Below are 22,738 nucleotides of genomic sequence, written 5' to 3'. Positions count from 1 at the left end.
TGTCATTTTAATTAGATGACATATAATAAAAGTAAAAACAACATATAACAAAAGTATAATTTCCCCATCAGGGATATACATTTTACTTGCAGATAACTTACATTTAATGTTTTATTTTCATATATGAAAAGTATATTTTTGGGAAAAGAACATGTAAGAAAATACTATGACTATTATATGACACATATATAGAAAACATAGTTGCCTGTCATATTTCTTATATTTCAAATAGACTATTTTTATATGATACATACATATTTCTGGTTAATGTCATGTATGAAAAGAACCAGAAATAGGCCACTTTCAGGAGTTTATCATATAAAAGACTTATACGTCTTAGAAGATGGACATATATGTGAAACATAATGCAGGTCATGTTAATTTCTTATAAGTTTTATATAGTTCTTTTCCGTATGGGCTACTCCCTAACTACTTAAAAACTACACAGTGTAGTACTATGTAGTGCCCTGGATTTTAAAAAAAATTCAGACACCATGCTCACTTCTTTCTTTTTATTTTCCAAAAGACAAATATGACGTCATCGATTTTACGAAATGAAAATCTCATTGACGTAAGCGTTTTGCAATGACCATTTATGAATCCACTGTGTTCTCAAGATAAAAATGTTTATAGTTTATTAAAAAATTCATTTTGATACATTTTCCATGCAAAGATTTGTAAAACGCAATGCATTGTATGTTCGCTAATCTAGTGAGCATCGATGCAGACTGGTTTTTCGCAGAGACTTCTGGGAAGTTTTTAGGGCACTCGATTTTGGAATTCTAGATTCGGACAACACTACAAAATAGTGAACGCACTACATAGTGCACTATGTGGTGAGTAGTGAAAAAATTCAGACAGAGCCCAAGTTTCCTTTGGTTGTTGCAAGATGGTTGTGCTCCATTGGTTATCATTGAAACTTGTGTTTACAAGGTGTGTAAGTCTAACTAAAACTTAAGTTTTAAGTTAGATTTAAACCAAATAACGCAATAAATCCAGATGATATGGTTGAAACTTGACTTTCTCCTTCACCTAGAGTCTAAGACAGTTCTTAGACATTTCCCCAGACCCAAGCTGCTGCTGGAATACATAAGGCTGAGGCAATCACAAAGAGAATGAAAAATATAACAAAGATATATTTAAAAAACATATATATATATATATATATATATATATATATATATATATATATATATATATATATATATATATATATATATATATATATATATATATATATATATTTCTCAAAATAAGCATTTATTGCTCAAAAAATAATTTTACATCTTTAAGGTGCATTTGTACAAATTCCTCCCCCAAATACATCATATTTTAAGTGCTACAATAGTCCGACTATCCTTATTTTCAAATCATAATCTTAAAGACTAAAGTTACAAAATTTAATATAAATTTCTCTCAAAAATGATTTTTAAATGTAGTTTACTTTCAAACTTTTGTCCTGTTGTTGCTAAATGTGTCAAGAAACAAAAACACTTTCCAGATCAACTAAATAACATAGAGTTAAAAAAATATAGCTTGAATTAAAATGATTTCTAGATGTAATGACTAAAAAAGATATTAAAAGTTTTTAGTCTTTAAACTTGTCTGAAACATTTTTTTTACATATTTTTGAAAACTTTCCAGTGAGTTTTGCCTGATATTTTGTTTGTTTTTGTACTGCAACTGTCTACCATTCTTGTGAGGCCACATGCACCTTGCAGAAAGAGTTAGCATAAGAATAGAGGGGGAGGGGGGGGCTTAATCTTAAGAAATCACGAGGGAGGAAGTAGTAAAATTATCTTACCATGCAGCAAGTTCTACTTCACAAGAAATCTTAAGATGTCAAAATCAAGAAACAAGGAGTTCCACCCAAGGATTCAAAAAAGGAAAAAATTGCTAAAAGCAAACAGTTTGATAGAATTACTTCAAACAGAATATTATACAGCCCAATAATAAGTATTGTTTTGCTAGTTCTAAGCAACTGGTTTGTATTTTTTTGATTTTTTTGTCATTCATTATGATTACTGTGACAAAAGAAAACTAGTGTAAGAAGTGGAAAAAAAACTATTTTTGAACAAAATCAAAATCAGAACAAATCGAGAATACAATCTAAAACTAGCATTTGTTCTTCTAACATAAATGTACATCTACATCTTGAATGCCTAAAAACAAGGTATGAAATCTTTGTGAGTATTAAATTGTTTTGGAGTGTAGGAACCAAAACTAAATGCAAAACTCAACTTATACTAAAGAAGTGAATCAAAGTAGTTGGAAACGTCTACTAGTTACTGCTTCACCATGGCATGGAGTAAAATCTAGAATCTCATGTGGAAGTAGCTCCACCATTCATTCACTCTTAGGCCAGCTGACAGTCGGCCCATGTGGAGGGAGAAAGTAGCTGCTCCGAGTTGGCAGTGCCACAAACACAGAGAGGTTGTGTTTGGCTCGGCACTGGACTCAGCATATCTCTATCTCACCATGTCGTTTTCATCACCAGGGTCAGTGTGTGCGTGTTTGTGTGTCTTGGATTGTGTTATGAAGAGTGGTTTAAAGGCGTTGTTCTGAAGTTCGCCACTAGAGGGCGCGGCCGTTTTTTGAGTTAATAAATCATAATTTGTAAGCAGAGGTGAACAGAGGAGCAAATGGCGATGTTTCCAGAGCAATTCAGTTTAATTAGCTCGTGTGTGCGTCCATGAGAGCGGTGAGCCCATTTTTTTGTGTTTATATTAGGGTAAAATATGTTGTTTATTGGTGTGGATATTTTCTGCTAACTTAAAAAGTTAAGCTAGTTTTGGTTAGAAGTTTATTGGATTTATTTAGCTCCTATTATTATCATAAGTATTCTTGGTATAATATTTTGAGTATTGATGCTATCGAGGTTTGTGGAATGTTTGTAAAGTGCAGATATAACAGGCTAAGTTGTTATTATTAAGAGTTATTATTATTGAATTTGGTTTATTATAATTGTATTATTTGTTTTCTTCATTCTTTGTTTAGAACCACACACACATAAACCCAAACCAGAAATATACATGTGCTGGACTGTAAAGCCAAACGCAGATTAAAAAAGGAACAGAAAAAGTCATCCTCTGGTCTGTCATTGCTTGGGAGAATACACACACTTGACCAGTGTGCTCTCTGCGATCATCCAAATCCGAAACCCTTAGTAAAGACTGAAGTCTTCAATACAAATTCTGGTCCTTCGAGCCGGATAGGTTGATTACAGAGAGAGAAGATGGATTATGATCCCCAACAAGAAGGTGCACGTCCTAAGAGGACAGTGCGTCCACCAAGATGGATGACTGATTATCAAACATATGCACTCCCTTCTTCTGCTGGTTTGGAACAGCATCGATCCAGAGAGGGTTATGCCGAGATGACACCCCTCATCCAGACTCCTAGCCCCACTGGCGCTGTGGGGCAGGCACCAGTTTTCCCCAGTGTCCCACAGGAGTTCTTAAACATAGTGCAGAACCTGCAGGAGGACAACAGACGACTCCAGATGGTGGTTTCAGACATGAAGAGGCAGATGGATCGTAACGCTGCTTTAAATGCATCAACTAGCCTGCAATTTAAACAGCGACCAGAGGGGGGCATTTCAACTGAGGAAACTTGGATCTCCACAGGTCTGCCCACACAGTTGTCCTCCCTGCAACCACTGCAGCCCAATTTACCCCCCACAACCGATGCAGAGGAAGAATGGCCGTTACCTCCACCTCCAGTGTTCCTGCCAAAGGACTTGTATGACCCCATGGAGGTACAAATGTTTCAAACTCCACAGCCACCAATCATTACCCAAGAGCTCAGCCACCACTTACAAGGATTACAAATACAACAGAAATCAACTGCAACAACTGCAGCTCGCGCATTTCAATCACATGCAGCTCAGTCCACACCTGTATTGCAACCTCAATCTGGACCTAGTCCAGCTCCTAGCATGCAGTCACAAGAAGCAGTGTTGGCTCCCATCATGGCCACAGCTACAAAGGAGAAAACCTACAGGGGACCATTACCCTCAATCCCAGAGTTCACCAGAGGTGATCCAAGACAGTTTGCTAGATTGAAACTTGCTCTGGACAATATTCTCCCAGCTGATGCCACAGAGAGATTCAAGTACCAGGTGCTGTGTGACCATCTTAAGTTTGAGGAAGCTCTACTCGTTGCTGACTCATACAGTAACTCACCTCGTCCCTATTCAGACACGATGGCTTCTCTCACAAAACACTATGGTCAGCCGCACCAGCTGTCACTACACAGAATAGCAGAGCTGATGGATGAGCCTAACATTCGTTCAAATGACACATCAGGATTCAGAAAATTTGCATTAAGAGTTCGTGCTTTGGTGGGCATGTTAGAGCAACTTGGAGATGATGGACACATAGAGCTGCAATGTGGGTCTCATGTAGCAAGGCTTGCTCGTAAGCTACCCCAAGACCTGCGTGCTGCTTTCCGTCGTTACCTCTACCCACAGAAAGATGGAATACCATCACTAAGAGACTTTGCAGAGTGGCTGGAATATGAGCTGGTTATCCAAGAAGGTGGAGATAATTCAGACAGAGTAGAAGAGTCCCTTAGAGATAGAAACAGCATCAAAAGAGATAAGAGAGCAGCTAAGAGGACCACCACTGTTCTGCATGGTGCAACACAGAAAGGCGCTCATGAAGAGCCCTCAGCTACAACCTCCACTGTGTCAGAACTTCAAGAAAAGCCCAAAGCCTACTGCCCTTATTGCAAAAACACACTGCACTTCTTAGACCAATGCAGCAATTTCAAGATCTTGACAAAAGACCAGAAGTCCACTTGGATTAAATCCAATAATCTATGTTGGCGGTGCGGGCGGCATCATCAGGCTGCTCAGTGTCGACTTAAAGTGCAGTGTAAAATATGCCAAGGGAAACACCTTGAGGCCTTACATGCGGTGAACCTAAGAGCCGCTGTACCTAAACCACCAACAGAACGATCTACTGAGATGGAGAGGTCATCTACAGATGTGCTCTATTTAGACCGTCGAGCTGGCTGTAATCAAGTACTGTTGAAGATAAGCAAAGTGCTGCTGAAGAATGGTAAACATACATTGGAGACGTTTGCCATTTTGGATGATGGATCAGAAAGAACAATCCTTCTTCCAGAGGCTAAGCGAAAGCTTCACTTACAAGGCACCGCAGAGAGTCTCACCCTGCGAACAGTAAGACAAGGACTAAGAACTTTGCATGGAGCATCTGTGAAGGTCAAGGTCTCTTCAGCCAGCCAACCATACAGAACCTTCTCTATTGAGAGTGCTTTCACAGCTGAGGACTTGGGGTTAGCGGAACATTCTTACCCTGTGGAAGCATTAAAGAAAAGGTTTAAACATTTGAAAAACGTCCCCTTAGAGCCATTTACAAATGCCAAGCCATTACTTTTGATTGGCTCTGACTGTCCTCACCTCGTCACGCCCATAAAACCTGTCCGTTTGGGCCCACCTGGAGGTCCAGCTGCAGTCAAAACTAGATTGGGTTGGACACTACAAGGACCAGTTCCCTCACCCCAGCAAACTGTGCAACCGCAGCAGTGTCTCTTCCTTTCAACCGTTTCTCCACAAGCAGAACTGTTCAGTCACATTGAGAAGCTTTGGCAACTTGACACTCTACCATATCGAAGTGAGAAGTCAGTGACCCGATCTCGAAAAGAAAAGGAAGCTGTGAATCTGCTGGAAGAAAAAACGATAAGAGTGAATGTAGACGGAATACACAGGTATGCTACCCCCCTTCTTCGCGTCAGCCACATGCCAACACTCAAAGTATCACCTGAAGCAGTCCTGCCAAGTCTGCGCAGTACGGAAAAACGCCTCAGCAGAGATCCAGAAAAGGCACGAGTCTATCAAGCGGAGATGACAAAGTTAATAACAGCAGGCTATGTCAGAGAAGTAACAGAAGAGGAAGTGAGGACATCAAAAGAGTCATGGTTCATCCCCCACCACATGGTAACACACAACGGAAAGAACCGTGTTGTGTTCAATTGTTCATTTACCTACAGAGAGAAGAACCTCAATGTGCTGCTGCTACCAGGCCCAAATCTGGGGGCCTCTCTTCTTGGCGTCCTGCTGCGCTTCAGAGAACACTCCACCGCCATTAGCAGTGACATCAAGGGGATGTTTCACCAGGTAAGACTATTACCTGAAGATCAGTCATTGTTACGTTTCATCTGGCGTGACCTGCAGAGACATACTTACCCTCAGGTGTACGAATGGCAGGTGCTCCCCTTTGGGACAACATGTTCACCATGCTGTGCAATCTATGCACTTCAGAGACTTGTACATGAAAACAGTAACCAGGGAGATTATGTGCGTGACTCCATTGAGAAGAACTTCTATGTAGACAACTGGCTGCAGAGCTTTCCATCTCCTGAAGTGGCAAAAGACCAGGTGGAGAAAGTGCGCTCCCTATTATCAGAAGGAGGATTTGACCTAAGACAGTGGGCCAGTAACACTCCAAGTATCATCAGCCATCTGCCAAAGGAATTCAGGTCAGAGAGCAGCGAGCAGTGGCTGAATCATACCGATATGGATCCTCAAGAACCGGCTCTTGGTTTGCGTTGGATGTGCAACTCTGACACTCTGCAGTACAAGTCCCGACAGATGGGGAGCAGCTCTCCTACGATGAGGAACATCTACAGAGTTTTGGCCAGTCAGTATGACCCCCTTGGTTTCCTTATTCCTTTCACCACGAGAGCTAAAGTACTGGTTCAGCAGTTGTGGGGCAAAAACCGTGAATGGGATGACCCACTGTTACCAGGTGAGCTGCTCTCTACATGGATTGAATGGGAAGAGGAGTTGCAACAGCTGGAGAACATCAGTCTACGCCGTTGTTATTCAAGCCCAGAGATGGACAAAGCAGACAGTCAGCGAGAGCTTCACATCTTCTGTGATGCCTCCCAACAGGCATATGGCAGCGTGGCATACTTACGAACACAAGATGTTGCTGGAAACATTGAAGTTGCCTTTCTCACTGCTCGCTCCAGAGTGGCTCCTAAGCGGCAGTTGTCTATGCCACGCCTGGAACTATGTGCGGCCCTGACTGTAGCTCAACTTGCCAGCCTGCTGACTAAAGAGCTCACTCTGCCATTGTCCAGAGTTGTTTTGTGGACAGACTCTACAACTGTCTTAACATGGATTCAATCTGACTCCTGCCGTTTCAAAGTATTCGTGGGAACTCGGATAGCTGAAATTCAGGAACTGACAGAAAGCCAGTCGTGGAGATATGTGACGACTTCGGAAAACCCAGCAGATGATCTGACAAGAGGAAAACGGTTGCAGGACCTCACCAGTCAGTCCAGGTGGGCCTGTGGACCCTCATTCTTGCAGCTGCCTTCAGATCAATGGCCAGATCATCCATTTTTGCCATGCGCAGATTCAGAAGAAGAACAGCGAAGATCCACAACTTGCTTAGCTGTTTCTACTGACCTGAAAACTCTGCCTGATGCCCAACAGTTTACCAGTTTTGATCAACTGGTGAAAGAAACTGCCAGGTGCCTTCACGGGGCGGCTGGTGACAACCTCACAACAGAGCATTACAAAAAGGCTGAGCTTAGTCTTCTGATATCTGCACAAAGAGACAGTTTTCCTGATGAGATTCAGTGTCTGACATCTGGAAAACCAGTCAGCTCCACCAGCCGTTTGGTTACATTGTCTCCAGAGTTTGATGAGTCACTTCAACTCATCAGAGTAGGTGGCCGACTCAGACGTTGCCCTGATTTGGAAGAAAATGTGATTCATCCAGTTGTCATGGACCCAAAACATCCTGTAACCAGACTACTCATTCGACAGGCTGACAGTGATTTAAAACATCCAGGAGCAGAGAGATTATTTGCAGAGGTGAGAAGAAAATATTGGATTCTCCGGGGCCGTGAAGCAGTAAGGCGTGAACAGCGCTCCTGCCCCGAGTGCCAAAGATGGAGAGCACAACCAATTACCCCGAAAATGGCTGACCTTCCTCTGTCACGGCTCAGACTCAACCAGCCACCATTTTTCTCTACCGGTGTAGACTGTTTTGGGCCAATGCAGGTGAAGATTGGTAGACGGAACGAGAAACGGTGGGGCCTGCTATTCAAATGTTTGACAACTCGAGCTGTTCATATCGAGGTACTTTCAAGCATTAACACAGATTCCTTCCTGATGGCTTTAAGAAGATTTGTCTCTCGTCGTGGGAAACCAGCTGAGATCTTGTGCGACCAGGGCACTAATTTCTGTGGCGGAGAACGGGAGCTACGAGAAACATTCAATGGTTTACATCCCACATGAGAAGCTCAGCTGGCAGAACATCAGATAAAGTTTCGTTTCAACCCCCCGAATGCTCCTCACTTTGGAGGATCCTGGGAGCGCGAGATCAGGTCCATAAAAGTGGCTTTAACCTCTTCGCTGGGTTCTCAAGTAATCTGGCTGACCCAGACCCCATTACCCCAAACCTGTTGCTGATGGGGCGGCTGGACCCTTCTCTGCCACAAGTGATCTACCATGACTCAGAGCTTCTTGGACGGCGACACTGGAAGACCTGTCAAGTGCTGTCTGATCGATTTTGGACTCAGTTCATACGTCACTATCTCCCAACACTGCAGACCCGTTCAAAGTGGCAGAAAGACACTTCTCCCCTTCAATCAGGAACTGTAGTGATGGTAGTTGATCCCCAGCTGCCAAGGGCCTCATGGCCTATTGGAAGAATCTGCAAGACATTCCCAGGAGCTGACGGTTTGATCCGTACAGCAGAAGTTAAAGTAAAGGACCGTACATACATGCGACCAGTGAGACGCCTCATCCGACTACCTGCTGACGCGCAAACAAATGAACAGTAAACCCTGCAGCAAACTTGCTGTGCAAGTTTGGGGGCGGCTGTTATGAAGAGTGGTTTAAAGGCGTTGTTCTGAAGTTCGCCACTAGAGGGCGCGGCCGTTTTTTGAGTTAATAAATCATAATTTGTAAGCAGAGGTGAACAGAGGAGCAAATGGCGATGTTTCCAGAGCAATTCAGTTTAATTAGCTCGTGTGTGCGTCCATGAGAGCGGTGAGCCCATTTTTTTGTGTTTATATTAGGGTAAAATATGTTGTTTATTGGTGTGGATATTTTCTGCTAACTTAAAAAGTTAAGCTAGTTTTGGTTAGAAGTTTATTGGATTTATTTAGCTCCTATTATTATCATAAGTATTCTTGGTATAATATTTTGAGTATTGATGCTATCGAGGTTTGTGGAATGTTTGTAAAGTGCAGATATAACAGGCTAAGTTGTTATTATTAAGAGTTATTATTATTGAATTTGGTTTATTATAATTGTATTATTTGTTTTCTTCATTCTTTGTTTAGAACCACACACACATAAACCCAAACCAGAAATATACATGTGCTGGACTGTAAAGCCAAACGCAGATTAAAAAAGGAACAGAAAAAGTCATCCTCTGGTCTGTCATTGCTTGGGAGAATACACACACTTGACCAGTGTGCTCTCTGCGATCATCCAAATCCGAAACCCTTAGTAAAGACTGAAGTCTTCAATACAGATTGTGTCCCTGAGTCTCGCTGTAATGTGATGGGATTATCGAGTTGCTGCCATAATGGTGTCTGGCATCGAAACAGCCTGGCAGGGGCATCAATCTGTGGGACTAAATATACCTCGGAGTGTGTGGGTGTGTGTTGATGGGTGGGTAAGACCTTTGGGGCATCCCGAACATTTCTGAATCCACGCTCTCTGTTATTTTTAGGTGCCCTTGGGTGGTGTTGTCCCGTCTTGGATGTGAGAGGGTAACTACGTCATCTTTCCAAGGAACAGCAGCGGATAGAAAACTTTTCCAAGGAAAAAGAGAATAGGAGGATCTGAAAAGGAGAGCAGAAGGAGACATTAATTTGATGTGCCAGCACTTTTCAGTACCACTTGGAAGACAAATAGCCTGTTTGCATCACAGAAAAGACCAAGATTTTGTCTAACTCCAAACCCTGACCAAAACAGAGCTGAAGAAATACATTAACAGCCACCAACTTGTCTTAATCGCAACTTTGAAAATTTGGAATTTATTCTTAAACGTGCCAATATGATGACCATGATGATGATGATGGCCATGATGGTCACCTGCAGCTCTCTGTTGCTGCTGGGGCTGGCTGCCGCCCACGCCTCCGCCAGCACAGTGACCCGCACCTCATCCTCCTCTTCGTCCTCCACCTCATCCTCCTCTTCACCACGAATGAAGCTTTCTTACAAAGGTAAGGACAAAGGTTACACCCGGCAGCAGGAGTTCTGCTGTTTGTAAAGGGCTGTACTTCCTTGTACAAACACATACACTCATTTACACACACACGCCTTTCATCCATGTCATGCAATATATCAGAGGGATATTTTTCAAGGTAAACACTCTCAAGCGGTAGCCAGACCTAATTTGTGGTCGCTGTAATTCACAACCAAAGACACACACACACCCACACACACACAACACTTCTACATGTTTGGACACACACGTACACAGAAACAAATCCACACAAATGTCATAAACGTCCAAAGGCTAGTTTTGAAGTTTTAAAGAAAAGAGCTCTGTGCCTAGCACACCACAAAAACCAGAGATGTGCTGGGAGCTGGCAGTTAAAGCCGGAGTTTACTCACCAAGGACGAGAGGCTTACAGACGGCTGTCTGCCCGGCACAAATACGTGCACCCTTTAATTTCAGCTGAGGTATTGGAGCAACAAAAAAAAAGAGTTTTCGTTTTACTTGACATGCGGTGCACTAAACAATGATTTTTATCCCTGACATACTTATCAAGTTTTATGAAGTTTTTAAGCCTCTTTTTATTTTAGTTAATAATATTTCCTTGGTTATAAAGTCAAAACTGAGGCTTAAATATCAGGTTTGAAAAACACAACAAATTATTTCTCTGAAAAAGTGAATCTGACACTTTGTTATTATCCCTTGCAAATGCAAGGGAGTTTAGTGGATCAAGCAAATGCTATTTGCTGTAGCTTTTCTGCCATCGAGTATTGTGTTTATTAGTAAGATCAGTGGACATTTATTCCTTTAAAAATATCTTCTGTGTGAGTTCAAACACTCAAACCTTCACACCACAATAATGTGGTGACTTGAGGAAGGGTTAAGTGGACTTCTTGTCATTCACTCTTAGTCGGGTCTATCTCCCAGAATCAGTTTTCCTTCAGGACATATTTTCCAGACACTTGTATAAAGAGAAGGACTAAGATGATCTATTGATCAATGGTGGTATGTTGGATCAGATAGCAGGGTCAAAAAGAGTTCCCCAGATCCAAATGTGCATTGGAGTCTGCTAAAAAAACTTCTGATAGAGGGACCCATCAGAGGGATCTTTAACTGTCCTCAAGGGGAAACAGAGGCATTGAGTCAAACAGACATTTTCTGCATGACATGTATTTACCAGCATAGATGGATTTAGTCCCTTTATTAATGTTTGAGTCTTTTTTGTTGAAATGAACAAATGCAGAAGGAATTTTCTTAACGCTTGTGCTTTCCAAGACCCCACCCTTACATTGGCGTGCTCTCCCTACCATGACAAAGGTGGATAAAGGTGGAAAGATTTCATGTAATCCATGGACACCAGTGAAGATCACAAATCATTGAAGATAAAAGGTTCAGCGCACTGTCTAGTGGGTCTAGATGACCCAACTCCCAATGTTAAAGTGCCTAGGATAGCACAAGGGTTATTCAGTTTCTCCCAAAAATGGGTTTTTGCCAATCAAACTAAGGTCACTCAGATTTTGTCTTAAATCTATTCTGCCTTATTTTGTCTTGACTCTCTGAAAGTCATTTTCCTAAAGCCATGAATGGTGTTTTATTTAAATGCTGTTAAAGTTGTTTTGCCAATTTTTAATTTTTTTTTTGGCAACAGATAGTTTATATAGTTTAAATTCTGCGAGTTTATTCTATTGCAGTAAAGCCTATTTAGCTTATGAGTCAGATTGTTGGAAAATTGAGAAGATTACATCATAAAGTAAACAGATAAACAACAAACGTTGCCTCAGATTGAGCAAAGATATTTAAAGTGAAAACCTTTGCACATCATTACAGTATTAATTATGCTTTATCGCTTTTTGAAAAACTTGAAGGCTAAGTGAAAAATTCGATTAAAAACGTTCTGTCTTTTAGAACTGCAGCAGTTTCATGGAGTGCGACGCTTTGAGCTGGAGCGTTCCTGTTGCTACAGCGCTCTGCTGCTGGATGAAGAGAGGGGTCGACTCTTCGTGGGGGCAAAGAACTTCCTGCTGTCCCTTTCTCTGGACAACATTGCTAAACAAGAACACAAGGTAAGCTTACATGTCTGTGAAACACTTTTTGACAATGATTTTGGACCAAAGCTGACCCACTCCTGCAATATCATGATGGATACTTGGACCTAAGTATAACACTTACAGTATGTGTCACATTCTGTTACTTAAGACATAAAAAAGTGGGACTTCTGCGTTCACCCCCCTCCCCCCCTGCAGCGGGTGTTTAAGTGGCCACTTCTAATGAAATGCAAGTGTCGGGCTTCTCCATTCAAAATCCTAATGTTAACATGTGGCCACGCGAGTTTCTATAACTGTTTTCCTGTCTCTACGTACAAAATGCATGCCGTTGAACATGTGTTGAAAGTTAAACCGGGTCATACTTTGATTAATCAGGGATGTGGATTTGGTAGTAACGATAGAGTCCAGTATAGAGTCGCTTTTAATTCACCTAAGTGTCAACCCTTTGACATTGATTACAGAGGAGAAAATAATAATTGTCGTTTGTGACTGGCCAGAAGTATGTACCAAGTCTTTCATGTGTTGGAATGGAGCTGTGAAAGATAAAGCGTGGAGAAAGATTTTCACCACTTCCACACTTCGCACCAAGCCTGCTCCAACTGTAGGTGGTGGGCATCCGCTAATAAACAATAGAAGAATAGTCCAGTGTGAACACCATGGGCTAAATGTGCGTTTCAGAACACGTGTTTAGCGCACTCTTGAACGTGTGTAACATGCCTATTTTGTGTTGCTTTACAGTCTTTTATTTTTTGAATATTTGAGGTGCATTTGTATGACCTCTGTACGTCATGCACATAATAAACACCTATTGACATATCATTGTAAGAAAGGGACTTGAAACTTACATTGACTTGGACATATTCTTGAAGACTTAGGAGCCCCTTTAAGTTGAACCAGAAACTGTTTTAAAGTAGGTTTGCTGAATTTAATAACTGGAAATTCTCACATCCTCCTTTTCTCCAGCTGGTTTAAATTATTTGAATAACTGCCAAAATGTGCTACACTGAAGTATGATCCAATGTGTATAAATATGGTTATATATGGAGTACATTTAATTAGGTAATTATATAAGGTATGGCCAAAAGAACTTAACAGACTCTGTACAGTATTTTTCTGCTGAAATGGATGTATTGTTTATTTTATAGAAATAAGAAAGTAGATGAAGTGGTTGCAGCAAAGGACAAAGGTCAGAAAGTGGGTTTTAATTCACATTTGGCCAGTTTTACTCAAACTTGTTTTATTAATCAGTTCTATTAACAAACCCAACTGATGGCTTATAAGTTTGTTTCCTTGAGGACTTACAGACAGAAAGAGAAATACCCCAAAGTGTAGAAAAATTTAATGAATGTGCATCTTGTACATATGAGATGACTCAAATGTGACCTTAGGGCATGAGAAACAAATGTGGGATTGATAGTGAGGGTAAAGAAATGTTGGACAAAGATGAAAGTGAAAATATATTTCAAAGGGGAATTGACTCCACTGATGTTAAACAACACTAATAAATTATCCCAGTGTTCTTTTCGCAATACAGAAACCTAAAGTCTTCATTTTTAAGAATATTAAAGTTGACGGCCGACCTATGCAGCTGTAAACTTGCTGATAATATAAAGAGGCAGAGAGAAAACTACACCTATGCAAAATATACAGCTGAGCAGAAACATCTGTCCACTGCTGTTTGAAGTTCTAAATTTAGTGTTTGGTGTCCCAGATTTAAAATCTCTGTTGGTTTTGGTATCTGAATGAGTGTAATTTATGACCTGGGTGTGTGGATTCACAATTTGTTTTTGCAATGTGGTTGTATGTGGGTGGGACACAGTTCTCAGAACAGTAGGGAAAAGGCAGAGAGGGAAGACAAGAAGTGGGTCCAACAAAAGGTTGGGGAGTCAAAAAAAAGACAATTCATTATCATGAGAAAATTGTCAATTTTGAGAAATAGTAAGGAATTACCTTGGCAAATCGATCTATATATCCGGGAAAATGAATGTTAAACTAAGTATTTTCTCTGGTCTTTCAGATCTACTGGCCTGCTCCAGTGGACTGGAGAGAAGAGTGTAACTGGGCTGGCAAGGATATCACTGTGAGTGCTTTTACATTTATTCACTTTTGACTCATTTTTTGTTGTTGTTGGAAAATGTGTTAATAATGCCTGAAAAAAACATGACCCATTTGAAAAAAATTGATTAGAATGAACCTTATTAAAACAAGGAATCTGATTTCAAGAAAATAAGTAAACAGAAACAGTTCAGGAAGCATAAAGCTCCTTTTAAAGCTCCTCATAAACACGAACTAGGCTCCCTCGCAGCCTGCAGACAGTTCAAAGAAGCAAAAGGCACATGGATCTCCTCATAGAGGACGTAGCTGTCCACCCGTGTAAGCCCAACACAAAGGTACCTTTTTAATCAACTGCAGTCATGGGAATCATCACAAGACAGAATTACCACATGTAAAATGATAATATGCAATAATAGGTGCAGCACTTCCACTTCTGAGACTGCCGTGTGGTGAGATCACTTCCTCAGAATCGAGTTATTTTAAATCCCATATGACTTACATCTACAGTCTGATCTGAGGACATTTGTTTTCCTTTTCTCAGGAATCCTCGGGAGTCTATAAATGAGCTGTGCTAACCAAATCAAGTTTGGTTTAATGCAACAATACACTGTTAGTTCTTGTCTGTGTCACTCATCTTGCTAGGCGGTAATTCATCCACACTGTCATGATGGAAAGAATAAGTGGTTCTAGTCTGGTAGAGATGCTTTGAAATGAATGGAAAACAACAACTTGATAAGAAAACAAGCAAAGAGGAGCACAGTTTGTCGGTTTATTACATTTCCAGTCTGACCAAATTGACACTAGGCAGAGTCTAAGTCCTCGGGCCTACTTACAATCATGGACTGTATATGCAAACTGGACCAAGTGACTGTGATGTCAAACGAAGTGAAGTCAGTTCAGTCACCATTGACATTACTGCAGTCAGTAATGTCAGTAAGCAGTGTGTTTAGCTTTGCAGTCTGTTTTATTTATTATGGAAAATTTGTGGTGCGTTTGTGGGATCTCTGTCCTTCATGCAGATAATAAACACAGGACTTGACACTTGAATTGACTTGGAAATATTCTTGAAAACTTATGAGCACCTTTAAGTTGAACCATACATTGTTTTAGAATGGGTTTGCTGAATTTAACAATCAATCAGTGATTGGTCCAAAGCAGTCTGAGTCACCGTTTCCATGGCAACCACTCTCGCCAGGAGTACGTTTATTGTATGTCCACACCCCTACCACTTCAATCAAACATTGGGACAATCACTTCTGTCAGCCAAGAGACACAAATGTATGCAGCTGCACACATTTGTCCTCTTCTTACATCTATTTAGCAGATTCCTAAGTTTAATTAGCCAACACGAGTTAGAACATTTAAAAGGTTGAGACACATTTTGTTATAAGTTTAGTTGAACATTTATGTTCAGTTGTGCTGAAGAACAGGAATTGAGTGGTTGTAATCGTATTAAATAGTTCATTGACCTTCTATGCACTTTGTTAAGCTTTTAATCTGCAGATGTGACATTTTTCAACTTTTGTGCTGTTCATGATTTGCTCTTCAAACTTCTTTTTTTTTCTTTTCTTTTCTTTTGCATAACTTTTACATGATTTTGCTTCCTGTCTTTTGTAATGCTGCTTAGTACCTCTACATTAAAACTGTAACAAAACACACCAGGGTTCACTTGCAATCAAATCCTTACCTACATTTCCAACAATTTATTTTTTAAACCATAATTGTTGCTGTAAACACACTGCTTCCTTGAAGCCGAAGTACACTGCATTGTTCATAGTGCAATTTGTTAAAGCTGTGACCACCCTGGATGTTCCTCTGCGACTTTTTTTGACTCCCAGCACATCTTCCACCACAGTAGAGTTCTATTTTAATTCATGGTAAAACATTACATTTTTAATTATGCACGGAATAAATTCCGCCAGCTGCGATTATACGTTTAAGTTAGGTGCTTATTAACCAGCCAACCAACCAGTATACTGCCTACTAGATGAACATTGGCCACCCAGTATATTTCATATGTGTGTTTCAATGTAGACTGCTTCCACAACATGTGCAACCAATTCACTACAATCTATGCGTATTTTGACATATACATTTGTTCATGCACAACATAAATTTTACAGTTGGAGTAGGTGTGTGTGACAAGGTGTGTGTGAGTCCAAAACGCGATGTATGATCCTATGTGTGTAAAACAAACCCACAGTCAGTACGATTATGCAGCTGCGGCAGACAGACAACGAGCTCCATTCATGCAAAAATCCAGGATCTAATTTCACCTGACCAGGAGATTGCGCATGTGTGTGTGTGTTCAGGTTTCATTGTGCTCAACTTGTGTGCGTTTGAAAGAGAGCAAAAGTGCAGACTGAATGGTGGACAGAATTAGTCAATTGCACCAGAGGATAACTGGAGAAAAAGGGGGAGTGAAAGAGGTAAGACCAGAAATGTCTGGGGAATGTTAAGAAGTACTGCTGTAAACAGTATTTTCCTCTAACTGAATATTTCTTACTAAAAGAAAACGGTCATATTTATGGCTGCTGGACCCTTTTTTTCTTTGACTGTTCTAAAAAAAAAGTGACCCAACAAAAACAAATTAATTCAACCTCACACTTGTGACCCTAATTACACATAGGTATGTTTCTGCAGCAATCTCTGAGGAGCCTTTTGTTCTACGTTCTTTCCCCTTTTAATTGTAATTTATCCATTTGCTCTCTCCATAGTTTTATTAACCCCTTTTTCAGTCACACTGAACATAATCAGAAACAGTGTTGAATTTTCCGATATATAAATAGAAATAGCTCAGAAAAAGGGAAAAATAGTCATTTACGACAAAGATATCTCACTGACGCAAATTTGAATCTTCATCAAAGATCAATTAACTGTTAAAATAACTTTAAAAAAAAACTTGAAAAACAACAAAATAATTGTTGGTGCATATTTCAGTGCAGCGTGTGCCCTCATTGCCCATAGGAAAAGGCGCCACTAGGTGCTGTCACAGGCTCATCTCCCTCAGTCTCCAATTAAGCTATTATCGTTGGAAAGCCTGTTTTAAATGGAGACACATGTTTGGAGCAGAAAAAAAATCTACAAAATATTACTAGACATTTTATGGATATTGTTTTTATTGGTCCAGTTTGAAAACTTTCAGAAAGGAAAAATGTGTTTTACAGAAGCTATGTTTTAACATTAATAAAAGTCTTCGACACCAAAAGTTTTTACATTTTTTGCTCAAACTTTAGGTGCCGTATAGTTGAAAATAAACCAAAATATTTATCTTTGTTTTTGCAATTACTACATACCATCTTACATCAATACGGAGAAAAATGTAATATTGACATTTTTGCGTGGAGTGCAGGTTGATATTGTCTAGAAATGAGTCCATTCTGTGGTGAAATACAACAAACAAATGTCAACACTGCTACACTGCACAGATCAACAAAGGAGATGTAAGGTATTCACTGTCCTTTAGACTGTGCTGTGTTGTGTGTCTAATGGTTATCTAATGCTCACCAGCATTTCAGCCCAACAAACCCTCACAGGCAGGCAGTTACCTTTGTTAAGGTTCATATTAAAAGTCTTAAACGGAGAAAAACGTTTCAATTAGAACAATGTCCTTGATGATAATGATAAAAAGTGGAGCAAAATTAAAGAAAGCCTATATCAAGAACCTAAAAATAGCTTAAATGTGTCTGTTTTATGTGTAGCAGTTAGGAGTTGCAGTAACACATTGTTGATTGGTGTTAATGATCTATAGACAGAGGAGTAAATGAGAAAAAGAAGGTCCTGACAGAACAATACAGCTTCAGGACACATGACGCCAGGACTCAGAGCTCCGGCCACCATGAGGTCACAGCCTGCTGTTTTCTGACTGTTTCAACTAATGAGTCAGTGGTAGGTCAAAGGTCGCTCGGTGAACCATTTAACAGCTCACTACCACGACTTGCGCACACACTGAGAGGGAATAGATGGCTGGCATGATTCACCTTCCACGTTCTTCTTCCTGCATTGGGGTATTTTCAAAGTCTGCCTAGGATCTATTGTGTTCCCTTCCTTTTGCTCTGCTTCTCTTTTGTTACTTCAAAGAAATGTTGAGTGCCTCGCTGTTTGATGCTCTCTGACACCTGCAGACACAATCACTGTCATGTAAAGTAAAAGTGAAGCTGGTCTGAAGGAGCTAAAGCATGAAACTTGCTGAGAACACTGGAAGTAAAAGCTTAACAAAACCACAGTTAACATTTAATAGTTTGAAAAAAATAAACGTTTTATTAATTAATTAATTAATTAATTAATTAATTAATTAATTAATTAATTAATTAATTAATTAATTCATTTTCTTAACCGTTTTATCCCTTTCGGGGTCACGGGGCTGCCGGAGCCTATCCCGGCCACTTTTGGGCGAAGGCAGAGGGGACACCCTGAACAAGTTGCCAGTTTGTTGCAGGGTAGAATGTCCTCACTCACACACCCATTCACTCCCGCCCTCACACCTATGGTCAATTTAGAGTTGCCAATTAACCTATGAAGCATGTTTTTGGATGGTGGGAGGAAGCCGGAGACCCCGGAGAGAACCCACGCATGCACGGGGAGAACATGCAAACTCCACACAGAAAGGTCCCCCACTGATGTTCTGTTTTTCACGTCCCCCAGCCGGGACTTGAACTGGGGGCCTTCTTGCTGTGAGGCAAGAGCGCTAACCACTGCGCCACCGTGCAGCCCGTTTTATTAATGTTTGACAATTTTCGTTTATAGCAAAACTAACGTTACTTTTTTTAATGGTCAACATTTATAGATAATAGACCTTTAGATGTTCTTTTTTTACTCAACTTGTCCTGTAAAAGTAGATCTTCTTAATAGCCTAAATATTAGCTGACAAATATCTGTTTTATTTACAAAGGTGGAGGATGAGTCTATTTTGGCACATGTGGGTTTGTGTCCATTAAAAGTATATTAAATGTGAATCAACCTGCACATGTTTAATCAGTGACAATCAATGGGTTCATGTTGTAGTTTAGAGGAAAGTGCTTTCTCTGACAGAAACACTGTGGGATTCTTTTGTGGAGCAACAGTGACTAACGGTTGAAAATTTATGGCTGCATTTTATAACCATATTTTAAAATCAAACTTTGTAACGGCTGATTTGACAAGATTTCACTTTGTTTTTTGCTGAATTTATATACTGAAACTTGAACAGTTTTAGTTTGTTTTCCTGCTGAGTTGTGACCGATGCGCATTAAGAAGATCTACCTAACACTTAAAAGACAGTAAAAACTGGCTATAATGGAAGTAAATGGAAACTTTAATATCATTTCTAATGTTAATGCCTGAAAGTAGCTGTGCATTAAATGCACACGCCTTTCTAGCATGAAAATTATTCCCTATAAAGTTGAATCTCTGAAGTATTTTTTTATCTGGTATTTTTTTATCTATCTAAGCATTTTTAAACAGATTTCTGTTTTGTTTTTTGGCTTTACAACCACTTACTAATTTATAAATGTGATTTTTCTTTCAATTGGTCTTAATAAATATTGCTGATTTAGTAGAAACTTTCACAAAAAGTGCCACAACATTAATATTCAATACAACAGAAATCCATACATCTTCCTGATTGGAAAGGAGCAGTGAGAAGAAAGAAAGTCTTCTTTTATTTCTGGTTTAAAAAAAGAAGAAAAAAAAAGACTATCCTAAATGAAAGTTACACTTACTGAAAATTGCATATCTAAGTCCCACTCCGATCACCTTTTGATCAATTATAAAAGCATTCCCAGTGGGCTTTTAATTATTATTAGTTTGTAGCCCAAATCAAAACACCCGTGTCATTTTTCCTACGACATAGTTTCTGCAGAGCAGCAAAGGTTCATCAGAAATTTACCTCTGATAACTGCTGGCAGGGGAGTAAGCCTGCGCTCATTTCCCATCATCCCTTTGTTTACACTCTCTTTCGCTAGCTTACAGCCCTTCACAACCCCAACCTAACATTAGCGGAGCAACACAAATGTCGAGCAATATTGGTTCTATTCAGCCGTGCAGTTTTCAGCCTGATGCCAGCTAAGATGAGGAAAACAATGACGCACAAGGTTCCAGTTTACAACTGGAGAACAGTGAACTTGAGGCCTGCTGATTGTAATTTGTACATCATAACTGAGTACTTTTTCAAATGACATTTTATGTCTGCTCCTGATTCACTACAATTTGAATACAGACATACTTAAACACACTGTTTTTATTCATTTTCTTTATATATGTCCTCGATCATGGAAAAAATGCCACAAAGACATGTTAGAAACACCACACAAAAAACAATTTTCATGGGATCTTAATGAAAAAGTATTGCTGGTTTAAACATATAGCTTCAATTGACCAGTTTTCAGCTTTGATACTCCCAGAGGCATGGGAGTGTTTTCAGAGGGGACACAAAAGAAAGCTTAGGATTTGTCACAGGCAAAGAGAGCACAGAACTATGTGAGGAATGTACATCACTAAGTCAAAATACAGTCCTAGTTCAACAACAAAAAAAGCTGACCGTGAACAGAAGAACTCTAATATGTACAAAATGCTATCAAGTTGGATTAACCTTAGATGTTTCAGGACAAAAGACAGAGATCACAGTGTCACACACTGTTAGAAACTTAACGTGTGTGTGTGTGTCTGTCTTTCAGTCCGACTGTGTGAACTATGTGAAGATTGTGCACCATTACAACCGAACCCATCTGTACGCCTGTGGAACAGGGGCTTTCCATCCAACCTGTGCCTATGTGGAGGTGGGAAATAAGATGGAGGTGAGGAATAAACAGAACAAAACCACGACAAACACTTTACATATACTAATATCATAAAAAAATGAATTGATAAAAGTGTTTATGCATGTTTTTTTTAAACCAATGGTCTTGCCTTTTTGAAAAAAAGAATTAAGAATTTATTTTCTTAATCTTTCTTGGCTGGATAAATAAAGGTTAAATACAATAAATAAATAAATAAATACAACCTGCAAGATTAAACATGAAGCAAATATGTTCAGAATAGTTTGTATGGGGATATTTATGTTTTTTCATTATTGAATCCTGCCTGCAGAGTGCAGTTTGACAAAACACAAGTCAAACTTTAGTTTGTGCTGACATTGGTTAGAAGGTAAAATGTAATGTAATGGAAATGTCCAAACATCTGAAACCTGGGATTATAACCCTAAACATTAACAGATCATCTAGCAAAATTAAATGAAACATTACTATCTAACAAAGATCATCTAGCAAAATTAAATGAAACATTACTATCTAACAAAAAAAAACTCTTCCTGGTTTCCTTCTTTAACAGGACCACGTGTTCAGGATCGATCCATCTAAGGTGGAGGATGGGAAAGGAAAGAGCCCCTATGATCCTCGACACAACGCTGCATCTGTACTTATTGGTAGGGAGATTAATGATCTACTTTCCCCTATTGTGAGACATGTTGATTTGGTGGCATAAAAATATGGATAGAGTTGTGATTCTTTCTATCTCCTAGGTGATGAGCTCTATGCAGGTGTGGCCACAGACCTGATGGGGCGAGACTTCACCATCTTCAGGAGTCTGGGGAAACGTCCCTCCATTCGCACTGAACAGCACGACTCACGCTGGCTTAATGGTTTGTTTGTGCATTTATTCCAACTTTTTCTCAAATTCTTTAATTTTCAGAAAGAACAAATTATACTGACCTTTTTTAAGCAACATACTGACATTGTTTCTGTTGGTTCCTGTCTAACAGAACCAAAGTTTGTTGGGTCGTTTTGGGTCCCTGAGAGTGAAAATCCTGACGATGACAAGGTCTTTTTCTTCTTCCGTGAGACTGCAGTTGAAGCTCAGGGTTTAGGAAAGTCCACCTACTCAAGAATTGGACAGCTCTGCAGGGTAACTGTTTATTCTTTTTCAGGTTTTTAGGCACAGGAATCCAGACAAGTCGTATAGTGTTGTTTATTTGTCATTGGCTCATACACAAAGATTTTGTTTTAATCAGAATGATCTGGGCGGGCAGCGAAGTCTGGTGAACAAGTGGACAACATTCCTCAAGACTCGTCTCATTTGCTCAGTTCCTGGAGCTGATGGCAGTGACACATACTTCGACGAGCTACGTAAGTTACCCTGAACTATCAGCTGCAGATAGATGCTTAGTTAACCAGTTACCAAGAAGACAGTGAGAGCAAAAACGCGTATAAATTCAGGAATGTATTTGAAAAAAATAAAATTTATACAACTAACCTTCAGATTTTTGTCTAATATGACTGAATGATGATACCAAGATCTAAAGAGACATGTATGCTTTGCTCCTAATATGACTTAGATTTTCTCTGCACATGACTTAAAACAAGGAGTTTTTTATTTTAATAAAGAATACGAAGTTAGAGTGCGTTTATAAATAAGTTTATAAATAATGGACTGCTGAGAAAAAGTTTG

The 22,738-nt window shown here is 39.8% G+C and overlaps 1 protein-coding gene across 4 annotated transcripts in view; it reads left to right on the top strand.

Moving 5' to 3' along the window:
* Positions 1–22,738, top strand: part of sema3b (sema domain, immunoglobulin domain (Ig), short basic domain, secreted, (semaphorin) 3B) — a 106,430-nt gene that overhangs the window by 69,246 nt on the left and 14,446 nt on the right. For all 4 annotated transcript variants that reach the window (XM_078949551.1, XM_078949552.1, XM_078949553.1 and 1 more), the window contains 8 exons: positions 9,726–10,221; positions 12,123–12,280; positions 14,280–14,342; positions 20,971–21,090; positions 21,623–21,716; positions 21,813–21,932; positions 22,053–22,195; positions 22,302–22,416. In XM_078949551.1, the coding sequence (XP_078805677.1) occupies positions 10,053–10,221; positions 12,123–12,280; positions 14,280–14,342; positions 20,971–21,090; positions 21,623–21,716; positions 21,813–21,932; positions 22,053–22,195; positions 22,302–22,416 (982 nt within the window). In that variant the 5' untranslated portion in view covers positions 9,726–10,052. The remainder of the gene's footprint in view (positions 1–9,725; positions 10,222–12,122; positions 12,281–14,279; positions 14,343–20,970; positions 21,091–21,622; positions 21,717–21,812; positions 21,933–22,052; positions 22,196–22,301; positions 22,417–22,738) is intronic.

This window comes from Oryzias latipes, chromosome 7 (genome assembly GCF_053564925.1).
Source record: "Oryzias latipes strain Hd-rR chromosome 7, Olatipes_Hd-rR_3.1".
NCBI classification, from domain to species: domain Eukaryota; kingdom Metazoa; phylum Chordata; class Actinopteri; order Beloniformes; family Adrianichthyidae; genus Oryzias; species Oryzias latipes.
This window is presented reverse-complemented; position numbering and strand designations above follow the sequence as displayed.